This window comes from Mesoplodon mirus (genome assembly GCF_964341445.2).
Source record: "Mesoplodon mirus genome assembly, chromosome: 4".
Lineage (NCBI taxonomy): Eukaryota > Metazoa > Chordata > Mammalia > Artiodactyla > Ziphiidae > Mesoplodon > Mesoplodon mirus.
This window is the reverse complement of record NC_138979.1, coordinates 103,172,299-103,184,949: the sequence shown is the minus strand read 5'-3', so window position 1 is coordinate 103,184,949 and position 12,651 is coordinate 103,172,299. Positions and strand designations below refer to the sequence as shown.

Below are 12,651 nucleotides of genomic sequence, written 5' to 3'. Positions count from 1 at the left end.
TAAACTAAAAATAAGTTTCTCTTATTAAAAAATATCTTTTCCTCATGAAATTGAAAATAATATTAGAACCATTAGGTTAATATCCAGATACATAGATATTGAAAGTTTTATGATTTTTATAAGCCCACATGCCTCCTAGTTGTGTACAATAGCAATAAAACAAACTCAAAACCCACACAAGTTCCTGAAACCTCCAAAACTGTTGCCAGCTTGAGAACAAGAAAAAACAATTATTTTTATTTAAATAGGCAATGATTAACGATTCATGAAAAGCAGTGACAGAATGAAAAAATGGCACAGATTTTACAACACTAAAAAATTTGGTTTTACAAACATTTAATTTGTTTTACACCAAACGTGTTAGGCATTTGGACTTGGACAAAGCTCCGATTCTGTCAGAGTAGTATTTAGTGCTCAACAATAAGAACGGGAAACTTCAGGTACCAGAATTCTCAAGCTTTCATTGAACCATTTAAGCTAATACATAGCTCTTTCACATAAGAAAAATATAAAGTAATCACAACAAGTGCTCATAAAATCTTTTTTTTATAAATTTATTTAATTTATTATTTTTGTCTGTGTTGGGTCTTCGTTGTTGCATGTGGGCTTTCGCTAGTTGCGGCGAGCAGGAGCTACTCTTCGTTGCCGTGTGCGGGCTTCTCATTACGGTGGCTTCTCTTGTTGCGGAGCGTGGGCTCTAGGCGCGCAGGCTTCAGTAGTTGTGGCTCATGGGCTCTAGAGCGCAGGCTCAGTAGTTGTGTCACACAGGCTTAGTTGCTCCGTGGCATGTGGGATCTTCCCGGACCAGGGCTCGAACCTGTGTCCCTTGCATTGGCAGGCGGATTCTTAACCACTGCGCCACCAGGGAAGCCCTCATAAAATCATGAATCATACAAAAAGAGTCTTGGCTTTTTCCAATTTCCTTTGAATAGTTATAAAACTGAAAATGTAAGTGACTGAATTATAATAAAAATCTAATGATGTTGAAGTAAGAAATTTCTTTTTTCCTTTCCCCAGGCCTCTGTGGGTAGAGTTCCCTGATGAATTAGAGACTTTCGGTGTGGAAGATGAATACATGCTGGGTGAGCATTTCTTGATGAATTATAGTTATGATAAATACTTTAATGATGTTTTTCTTATTGTATTTTCTAGTGTAAGAATGCTAAAAAATCCCTAATCTCAAGAAAGCCAAAAACAAAAATAAAAGAAATTCCATCACCAAGATCTTTAGTGTATTAGTGGGATCACAGCTCTATTCTCTTGTCATGCAGCGCTTCACATAACATGTTAACTTCATATAAACCCATTTTATTTGTGGATGTAAGTTGGGTTTCTTGTCTGGGTCCACTCCTAAGCCTTATGATACCACCACAGGGAAGGGAAGTAGAAAAAAGTAAATCAGATAGTAAAGACTCAGAAGAGCTTATTTCATATGCAAGATAGGGTTGTTTGTTTGTTTGTTTGGGGTTTGGTTTTTTTGTTTGTTTTGTTTTTTGGGTTTTTTTGGGTTTGATTTTGGTTTTGGTTTTTTGGGGGTTTTTTGTTTGTTTGTTTTGGTTGGCCTCTTCTTTAACAAGGGTTAACCAGATTTGGAACATGGAAGTTTATCATTTGGGGAATGGGGTCAAGAAGCCAGGCTCAACACAGAGTTGCCCAGAAGGTGAATTCCATTTCTAAAGAGTAGAAACCCCAAAATGTAAACAACCTATCTCTTTTGGTCTCCACTTGTCCTTAGGTCTCAAATTTCAAAGCTACTTCCCCGGAGAAAATTTCCCTGACCAAAATTGCTTCCTAATACCTAATTCCACCTGCATTAGTCAAAGTCAGTCCCTCTTATTATATAACTTTCATTCCATTTTGTACTTTCATCTTTTTGGTATTTGTCTTAACTCTAATTAATTTGTAATTACTTGTTTAATATCTGTCTTTACTGACTGTAAACTTCATGAGGGTGGGGACCATGTCTGTCTTATTTGTCACTCCATCCCCAGAGCCTTAGCACAGTGCCTGGGACTCAGGAGGAACTCAATGAATATTTGTTGAATTAAAGAGCAAATTCATAAATGGATGAATTTTACATACGGTGGTACCAAGATCAAAATGAAATTAATAGGGCTTCCCTGGTGGTGCAGTGGTTGGGAGTCCACCTGCCGATGCAGGGGACATGGGTTAGTGCCCCGGTCCGGGGAGATCCCACATGCCGCGGAGCGCCTAGGCCCGTGAGACATGGCTGCTGAGCCTGGGCGTCCGGAGCCTGTGCTCCGCTACAGGAGAGGCCACAACAGTGAGAGGCCCGCGTACCACAAAAAAAAAAAAAAAAAAAAAAAAATGAAATTAATAATCTAGATTGCCTTTAAGAGAATTACAGGCTTCCAGTGATACCTGCCCAAGGAAGAGGACCTGAGTATCTATGTGGACCACACTTCTGGGTCACAGTTGTAGACTCACCACGTTCAAAGTCATGTATAGCAAACAACGAAGCACTTAGAGAAGTGCAATGGTGCTTTCAGATGACAGTTATGCACAAAATGAGGCTGTGCCAGACTTGTCAGGGTCCCTGCCTGTAATCCTACTATACCATAGGAGGATTAATAACAGGTAACAATACAGTTACCTCTGAGCACCTGTCCTCTTTCTAACTAACAGTGCATCTCCCTGATGAATCATTGGTTCAACTCACTAAGATCTCTACCTTCAAGAAGTTCAGTTGAGTGGTCTTTGAAACCACAAAGAGAAGGGATGTTTTCAGACCTCTTATCATGATATTCAACTTTATTTCTTCTCCATTTTTCAGGAAGTGCTTTATTGGTTCACCCAGTCACAGAACCAAAAGCTACTGTGGTGGATGTGTTTCTGCCAGGATCAAATGAGGTAAAAGTAAATGACAAACATCCGCATACCTTACATGCCTCACGCCTCTTCCCTTCAAACTTGGTGGCTTAAAATGACAAAAATTTGTGCTCTCACAGTTCTGGAGGCTTGAAGTCTGAAATCATGGTGTCACCAGGGCTGGTTCCTTCTGGAGGCTCTGAGGGAGAATCTGTTCCATACCGCTCTCCTAGCTTCTGGTGGCTGCCTGCACTCCTTGGCATTCCTTGGCTTGTAGCTGCATTGCTTCAGTCCATGCCTCCATCTTCACAGTGTGTGTCTGTGTCTCCCCTACCATTGTCTCTTATAAGACACTTGTGATGTTATTTAGGGACCATCTGAATAATTCTAGATTACCTCCTTATCTCAAGATCCTTAATTTAGTCAAATCTCTTACCATAGAAAGTAATATTCACTCCGTCCAGGGATTAGGAAGCAAATATATCTTTTTGAAGAGCCACCATTCAGCCCACTACACTTGTCATTACTGATATGACAATAACCTGGCTTTTCTACAGAGTGCTCATGAATGATTTTCTTTCTGCTTGGTTTCTCTAATAATTTGTAGTTCTGAAGGTGGGGCTCTTTACAAAGGTTCCCCTGCCAAGCAGAAACCCGAGAAAAAAGTTAAATATAACAACAGCTAAATAAATTGTCCTGCCAAGCATTTCTGCTGAGAGTTTCTCAAGTTGATTCTGACAAAGCGTAGGTTCCCATTGAGAAGAACTAGCTCCCTTTCTGACTTAGCCACAAATTTCTATAATGACCTATTAACATTGCAATCACATTGTTGTGACTACATAACCTATTCCTTCAACACTATTTCCCAGACTGTTCTGTGATTGTTTCTCTTGCTACGTCTTCCCAAAGCCTGGGTAGGAGAGCCAAGCTGTTTCTTGCCAGAACTTTACCTTGCTGGTTAGCTAGTATTGCATCACACTGTGCAGGGAGCTATCTAAAGGCCTCGCTGTCACCTTCCCCGTGTTTCTGTGTGGCCCATTCCCTCTCCTGCGAATCTGTTTATTAGGGAGGGCTTCTCTGACACCCTGTTTAAGATTAAAAACCAGGGCTTCCCTGGTGGCGCAGTGGTTAAGAATCCGCCTGCCAATGCAGGGGACACAGGTTCAAGCCCTGGTCCGGGAAGATCCCACATGCTGCGGAGCAACTAAGCCTGTGTGCCACAACTACCAAGCCTGCACTCTAGAGCCCGCGAGCCACAACTACTGAGCCCACATGCCACAACTACTGAAGCCCATGCTCCTAGAGCCCATGCTCCACAACAACAGAAGCCATGCAATGAAAAGCCCACGCACCGCTACAAAGAGTAGCCCCCGCTCTCCGCAACTAGAGAAAGCCCGCATGCAGCAGCAAAAACCCAATGCAGCCCAAAATAAATAAATAAAATAAATTAAATTAAATTAAAAAAAAGATTATAAACCACTCCCGCTGCCCCAGTACTGTCCAGCCGTCCTTCGGCCTTTATATTTCTCCACAGAACATGCCATTTTAAACATTCTATGTATTTACTTTTATGTTTTGTTTATTATTTATCTCTCCCATTAGAATGTTAGCTTTTTGAGGGCAGTGATTTTTATCTTTTATGGTCTCTGCTGTATCCCCAGCATCTAGATGGGCACGTGGCCCATAGCAGGCCTTCTGTAAGTACTTGCTGGGTGAGGAGCTTGGTGACTAAGCTCCGGGTCTGATCTACATTATGTTTTGTACCAGTTGTATGCTTCCTAGGCTGGAGATCTTTGAATATGGCACCAGAGCACACACTCTATACCTCTCGTTTCAGTTAGTTAGACTGGAAATGGTCGACAGGAAATCCCCAAGTATTGTTTGAATCCTTTTTTTTTTTTTTATCTTTCACTCCCACCAGCTTTTTATCTAAAGCTAGTAGTATTCACCAAAGAAAGACATTACGAGAAAAGAAAGCTAAGACACTATCCCTTGTAAACACAGACGCAGAAATCCTTGACAAAACATTAGCAAATTGAATCCAGCCAAAGATAATACTTCATGACAAGGTGGGGCTGATCCAGTTGAATTAAGAGTTCACTGTAGCTAGCAACTGTCAGGTCACAGCCCTCTCACATTCACAGCAAGACAATGACAGATTCAACAGCCCAGCTTTATAAAGGCTCTGGTAATCCCAGGAGGTGAACTTGCGAAACAGACTCTGTGGCTGCCAGAAATTATATTGAACTAGAAGAGAGAAAAAGGTTTTGTTTTCATGCTGCTTCTGATGGTATCTTAAGGATTTATCCCACCAAATTACTTTGCAGGACTTTTTTTTGGCACTTTAGCAAGTAAACCCCCTTGACAGGCCTCTCAGGTAAGAGTTTGAACCTCATCCCTGAATTGAACTCTGTTAAGAAACAATGACACTATAGTAGTAATCCAAGTTTCCATTTGTTTTTCTCTAAGATCTGTTTCCTTGTCTGACACTTTTTTTCCTCCTGCCTCATTTGTAATGTTTGCTTGCAATGTGCTTTTCTGCTTTGTTGTGGTTTTCTCTCTTCCATTGTCTTTTTCACTACTAGATCATTAAGTTTTTTTGTTTTTTTAAAAAATATATTTATTTATTTATTTTTGGCTGCATTGGGTCTTTGTTGCTGCACGTAGGCTTTCTCTAGTTGTGGCGAGCGGGGGCTACTCTTCGTTGCGGTGCGCAGGCTTCTCATTGCAGTGGCTTCTTTTGTGGAGCACGGGCTCTAGGCATGTGGGCTTTAGTAGTTGTGGCACATGGGCTCAGTAGTTGTGGCTCACAGGCTCTAGAGCGCAGGCTCAGTAGTTGTGGCACACGGGCTTAGTTGCTCCGCAGCATGTGGGATCTTCCTGGACCAGGGCTCAAGCCCGTGTCCCCTACATTGGCAGGCAGATTCTTAACCACTGCGCCACCAGGGAGGTCCCGATCATTAAGTTTTTATAAGCCAACTGGACTATAAAATCCATGAGGGCAGGTTCTGTGTCTTTCTGTTCACTCGTGTGTACCCAGCAATGCCGGGCACATGGTAGATTGATCTATAAATAACTTTTGGATGGATGAATGGAAAAATGAATGGCCTTTTAGTCAGCTTAATCCGTCACAGTACTAGGTTTTTCCTTGGGGATATTTTTAAAAGCATATGTTCTTCCTAACTTCTACTCAAGGTGTTTTTTTTTTTTTAATTGTATTTATTTTAGCTTTCTGGTTATTTGAAATCCAGATAAATGGATGTTTTACTAAATAATGAAATTGTGAACAGAGTTGCTTATACACTCTTTTTCATTAGGGTCTGTTTCTTTTCAGGTCTGGTATGACTCTAAGACATTTGCTCATTGGGAAGGAGCATGTACTGTAAAGATCCCAGTAGCCTTGGACACGGTAAGTTATTTTCAGACTGTTATTTTTACCTATTGTGCTGTATTTGTCTACTCGGGCTGCCATGACAGGATACCATAGACTGGGTGGCTTCAACAACAGAAATTTCTTTTCTCACAGTTCTAGAGGCTGGAAGTCCCAAATCAAGGTTCCAACCAATTCAGTTCCTGGTGAGGGCTCTCTTCCTGGCATGTAGACAGACACCTTGCTGTGTCCTCACATGGCAGAGGGAGAGAGTGAGCTCTCTTGTCTCTTATAACACTAATCATTTGGATCAGGGCCCCGCTCCTATGACCTGATTTAGTCTTAATTACCTCTGTAAAGGCCCTGTCTCCAAATACAGTCACATTGGGGGCTGGGGCTTCAACGTGAATTTTGTGGGGACACATTTAGTCCATAACATGTGCCTACATAGAAAGAACCAAGGACATCAGTGTTCTGCATAATAACACATACATATGAAGACCGAATGTAGATTAGTGGTTGCCTAGAGCTGAAGGCAGGGAGAGGGTTTTGGGAGCAATGGGGAGTGACCACTAATGGGTATAGCGTTTCTTTTTGGGGTGATTTTAAATTTATTATGGTAATGGTTGCATGACTCTGAATATACTAAAAACCATTTAATTGTACACTATAAATGGGTGAATTGTATGACATGAATTATATCAATAAGGCTGTTAAATGTGAGAAAAAAATATAAAAAACATACTCTGATTTACATTTGTATGTCTAAGAAAAATAATAACACTGACAACAGAGAGTATACATAATGGTGGTTCCCACATACACCATACAGAATATTCTTCTACAACACCAAGTCAGAAAACATGAGTTTTTAGTTGGACCTCTAGGCCCAAGGGGAGGCTATGAGTTATGATTTTAGACTCAGAGTGGCCCATCTAGGCTGCATTTCTGATGGGAAGTTTGCTCCTACAGCTGAATCACAATGACTACCACAGGACCTAAGTAGTGTAAAGATTTATAAAGAGATACTGATGTTATTTTTTAAAATTCTCAGCAGCAATATGAACTCCATTATATAGAAAATGATTTCAGATGCCAACTTGCAGATCTAGAAGAGACCTCACCATTCATCTACTTGAATCCCTCATGCTTACAGGTGAAGAAAGTGAGGTTCAGAGAAGTTAAATTCCTTGTCCAGGGTTGCAGCTAAATTGTGGCAGAACTGAGACAAGACCCCGGGTCAACTGAACACCTACCCCAGAGCCCATTCATACTAACTTACTGCTTCGTTCTTTGAAGGAAAGAAAAAGAATAAGAAGAGATTTGCTGATGAGGGTGGGGAGGTAGATGTGCTTTACTTCTTGCTGCTAACTTCAAGTCAAGCAGAGGGTGGACATCTTGACTACTTCCACCCTGATTCCCAGCTTCATGTATACAGCAGTCCCCCTTATATGTGGTTTCACTTTCCACAGTTTCATTTACCTTCAATCCACTATGGCCCAAAAATATTAACTGTGGGACTTCCCTGGTGGCGCAGTGGTTAAGAATCCACCTACCAATGCAGGGGACCACGGGTTCAATCCCTGGTCCGGGAAGATCCCACATGCCACAGAGCAACTAAGCCCGTGTGCCACAACTACTGAGCCTGTGTGCCTAGAGCCCGTGCTCCACAACAAGAGAAGCCACCACGATGAGAAGCCCGTGCGCCGCAACTAGAGAAAACCTGCGTGCAACAACGAAAACCCAGTGCAGCCAAAAATAAATAAATAAAAATAAATAAAATTTTTTAAAAAGAAAAAACCCAAAAATATTAACTGTGGTCCAAAAACATTAAATGGAAAATTCCAGAAATATACAATTCATACGCTTTAAATTGCACTCTGTTCTGAGTAGCATGACAAAATCTCGCTCCATCCTGCTCCCTCCTGCCCAGGACATGAATCATCCCTCTGTCCGGCAGATCCACACTCTGTGTGCTACCCACCCATTAGTGTAGGGGAAATACCTTTATATAGGGTTCAGTACTCTCCTCGGTTTCAGGCATCCACTGGGGGTCTTGGAACGAATCCCCCGTGGGGAAGGGGGGACTACTGTATTCTTGCTCTTCTCCCCGCTTGTACATTACTCAGAGCAAAGTACAGGCCTTCACGTGATCCAGGGAGCTTCCTTACAGAGGATTGCACTGGGTGGCAGGGAGCCTACTGGGCTGTGCTGGCTGGGAATGCCATTCCAGAAGACCCATAGATAGGGGCCATGCCTACAACCCTGTTGTCAGAGTCACTTCAAGTGCCCTTGGTGGCTTCTATAGGAAAAGTTTCACAGTTTTACCCTCATAACTGAGTCAGTCACCCTGGTGATCAGGGAAGCAGGAGCAAGAAGGGTATAGGCTGAAGTAAGGACAACAGTCATCTTTCCCAAACCAAAAAACTACCATCTTTTTTTTTTTTTTCCGGCTTAGTCAGGTCTTAGTTGTAGCACATGGGATCTTTCGTTGCTGTGCATGGGCTCTTTATTGCTTCCCGTGGGCTTCTCTCTAGTTGTGGCGCATGGACTCAGTAGTTGAGGCTTACAGGCTTTAGTTGCCCCACAGCATGTGGGATCTTAGTTCCCCAACCAGGGATCAAACCTGCGTCCCCTGCATTGGAAGGCAGATTCTTAACCACTGGACCACCAGGGAAGTTCCTACCATCTTTTATAAAGACATACATATGTACATCTGGGCCTGCTCATACAGACAGACAAATTCCCTCTTTAGCAGAGTCCTAGAAATAAACCTGTTTGTTATATTGACAGGAAAATTAAAAATACAAAACAGGAAAGGCTACTTATAGGATAGTCAGAACAGATAATAAATTGATGAAGGGTGAGAAGTTTCCCTAATAATTTTAAAATGAACCATTTTTAGTGTCTGAACTCTTTTCCTTTCAATGCCAGGGCCCCCATTTTTGCCATTTCTGTGTTCACAAATTTATTTTGCCTTTGAGTCTGTACTTGTAACGAATGTGAGTCTTGTACAATGAAATATTTTAAAAGTATACTTTGAAATTGCCTTATGTGAATCCTCCTTCTCTGAGAGTGTTGCTCTGTTTTAGATACCAGTGTTTCAACGAGGTGGAAGTGTGGTACCAATAAAGACAACTATAGGAAGATCCACGGGCTGCATGACTGATTCCCCATATGGACTCTGGGTGGCCCTAAGCACTAAGGTATTTGAAAAATGTTACTTTTACACATCTTGTTTGTTACTACTCTATCTCTTTACAGTTGTAGCCTTTGAGTATGTGACACTATGTAAAAGTGGTGAACCCCATCTATGGGATAGGTGCTTCTGAAGTTTATCTAGAAATCAAGGTTTTGAATCATTTCTTGTCTGACTTTCCTGGAATTATCCTTAAGAGTACTCTTAGAACTAGAAATAATGGAAATTTCCTCTAGGGCACCGTGACCCTTGGTGCTCTGCAGCTTGGCATTGATTACCACTGGACTGAAAGCTCATTGAGCCATAGGCAGCCTGACATGTGGATTAGCCCTGAATCTCAGTCTCCTGTAAAAGGGTCCTGTGTCTATGCAACATTCCAGGGACACAGTCTCACGCAATGACTTCTATGCTCATCAGATGGCTCAAACAACTACAATCTCCTTGGGTAAATCTGGAAGGATCCAGAGTTGATCTGTCCTTTTGAGGAGATCTTTTGAGCCAAATGAGGCCTATAACAGATTCCTCTCCTAGCCATTTGCCAAAATACAGTGCCAAACACAAATCCTTACTCTTAAGCAAATATAAAATAATTAAGCTTTCTTTTTCTTACATCTTTCTTTTCAATCCGTTTCATTTAAGCATGTTTTCTTGGGTCAAACTATGGACCTCGGGCCCATGTGAGGCCATGGAATAATTACAAGAAACTCGAGGTCCATAGCACATGAAACGTTGTCAATAACAGTGAATTGCCATATGGAGTGCTGTGACATTGTCTGATATGCAAAAGTGGTCCTCCTACTAAAAGACAGTAGGAACTAGATACCGTTCTCTAAATGGAGGGTCTTCTAAAGATAGCTGATCTCATACATTGTATACCAATTTTTTCTTTTAATTTCATTTCCATTCTGTGAACTTTTCTTGACCTGTTGTCACCTTCTAGGATAGTATTTTGGGGGAAGCCACCTATGCCGCTGACCATACTTCATAGTTTAAATCTCTTTCAACAAGGCCTAACTCTTTGTCCTCCTCTTGTGTGACTTGTTTATTCATATTATTTCACAAATGTGTATTAAATGTATATATTGTATGACTGCTTTGTACAGCTTGAATATTAAGCAGTTGTTCAACATAATTTTTCATAGATTTTAAAATCTATTATTTCCTTTAGGGAGGCGACAGTCTTTTCCTAGAAAGCTATTACATAAGCACATTCTCTATCCGTGATTCACTCTCCAGGGTTCTGCTGTGGGTGAATTCTATCTCGATGATGGTCATTCATTCCAATACCTCCACCAGAAGCAATTCTTGCACAGGAAGTTTTCATTCGCCTCAGGTGTTTTGATCAACAGGTAATGGCAGCTAAAAAAGCTGTGTGCTTTCTTAAATTATGCTATCCTTTTGCTATCCTCAAGTGCAGAGTTGCTATTTTAAGAAATTAATGATGAAGGCCACTTGTGGACTATTTTTCTTTTTTTCCCCCCCAGATTCATTAAGGTATAATTTTTTAAACTTTTTATTTTATATTGGAGAATAGCTGATTAACAATACTGTGATAGTTTCAGGTGCACAGCAAAGCAACTCAGCCATACATACACATGTATCCATTCTCTGCCAAACTCCCATCCCATCTAGGCTGCCACATAACACTGAGCAGAGTTCCCTGTGCTATACAGTATGTCCTTGTTGGTTATCCATTTTAAATATGGCAGTGTGTACATGTCGATCTCAAACTGCCTAACTATCCCTTCCCCCCTGGTAACCGTAAATTCATTCTCTAAGTCTGTGAGTCTTTTTCTGTTTTGTAAATAAGTTCATTTGTATCATTTCTTTTTAGATTCTACATATAAGGGATATCATACGATATTTCTTTCTCTGACTCACTGCACTCAGTATGATAATCTCTAGGTCATTAAGGTATAATTTAGAAATAAAATTTTAATAAAATATACTAGTATAAAAACACAATTGTAATATATTTAAAGTATACAATGTGATGATCTGATATTATGTACGCATTGTGAAAGTATTCCCATCATCAAGTTAATTAACACATCCATCACCTCACATGTTTAACCCTTTTTTTCCCCTTTTGATGAGAACACTTAAGTTCTACTCTCTTGGCAAATTTCAGTTATGCAATACAGTATTATCAACTATATTTACCATGTTATACATTAGATTCTCAAACCTTATTCATCTTATAGCTGAAAGTTTGTACTCTTTTACCAGCCTCTCTCTACTTCCCCCACCCCCCAGCCCCTAGCAACCCCCATTCTACTCTCTTGTTCTATGAGTTCAACTTTCCTTTTTTGAAAATTTTTTTACATTCCATATATAAGTGACACCATGCAGTACTTATTGAATTTTTCAGTTCACTTCTTGTATTCTTCAGGTCTACATTTTGTTTGGTACGTTTTAATATTTTCTGTCTTCGTTGAAATTCTCACTTTGTTCATGCATTGCTCTCTGACCTTGGTGAGCGTAGTTATTACCACTAGTTTGAACTTTCTATCAGGTAAATAACTTATCTCCATTTTATTGAGGTCAGTTTCTGTAGATTAATCGTGTTCTTTTGTTTGGAACATATTCTCCTGTTTCATTTTCCTTGACTCTTTGTGTTGGTTTCTCACATTAGATAAGACAGCCACCTCTTCCAGTCTTGACAGACTGGTCTCATGTAGGAGATGAACCTCGTCGATCAGCTGGGCCTGAGCTCCTTGTTGTTTATCAGACCTTTGTGATTATCCAAGCTGCCATCTTTGTCTTAGTGACTCACAGTTGTTGAGGATGTGCTGAGGCCCATCCATGTCCCAAAGGGGCAGATTTTAGTCAGCACCTAGTTGCAGACTGATTAGAACACTCAGGCAGTAGCTGGGAAATTATGCAGTCAAATCCCTTCCAGGGAGAACCTGTGAGATGGATGTTTTTGCCTGCTCCCTCTGCACTGAGCCCTGGGGGGATAGCCACACTGCCTATTAACAACTACTTCTTTATTTGCTATGATTAAGCCCGTCGGCTATCAGAGCTAGGTGATTTGAGGGCCATCCCTCAGGTGGGAGCCTTGAAAGGAGGGACACTAGAAGTGTGGTCCAAACCCTTCACTCTTCCTGGAGAAACCAGGAGTTGGGGATTCCTTCCCAACTGTATGGGACTATGCCAGGGGTGGAGGTTATATGGAGAGTGTGTCTCAGCCTTTCCTAGAGCTGAAGGCAGGGAGAGGGTTTTGGGAGCAATGGGGAGTGACCACTAATGG

At 41.2% G+C, this 12,651-nt stretch overlaps 1 protein-coding gene across 3 annotated transcripts in view; it reads left to right on the top strand.

The window, feature by feature from the left end:
- GANC (glucosidase alpha, neutral C) overlaps positions 1-12,651 on the top strand; it is a 74,403-nt gene that overhangs the window by 57,844 nt on the left and 3,908 nt on the right. For all 3 annotated transcript variants that reach the window (XM_082618901.1, XM_082618902.1, XM_082618900.1), the window contains 5 exons: positions 1,018-1,082; positions 2,795-2,871; positions 6,164-6,238; positions 9,292-9,405; positions 10,635-10,747. In XM_082618901.1, coding sequence (XP_082475027.1) covers positions 1,018-1,082; positions 2,795-2,871; positions 6,164-6,238; positions 9,292-9,405; positions 10,635-10,747 — 444 coding nt within the window. The remainder of the gene's footprint in view (positions 1-1,017; positions 1,083-2,794; positions 2,872-6,163; positions 6,239-9,291; positions 9,406-10,634; positions 10,748-12,651) is intronic.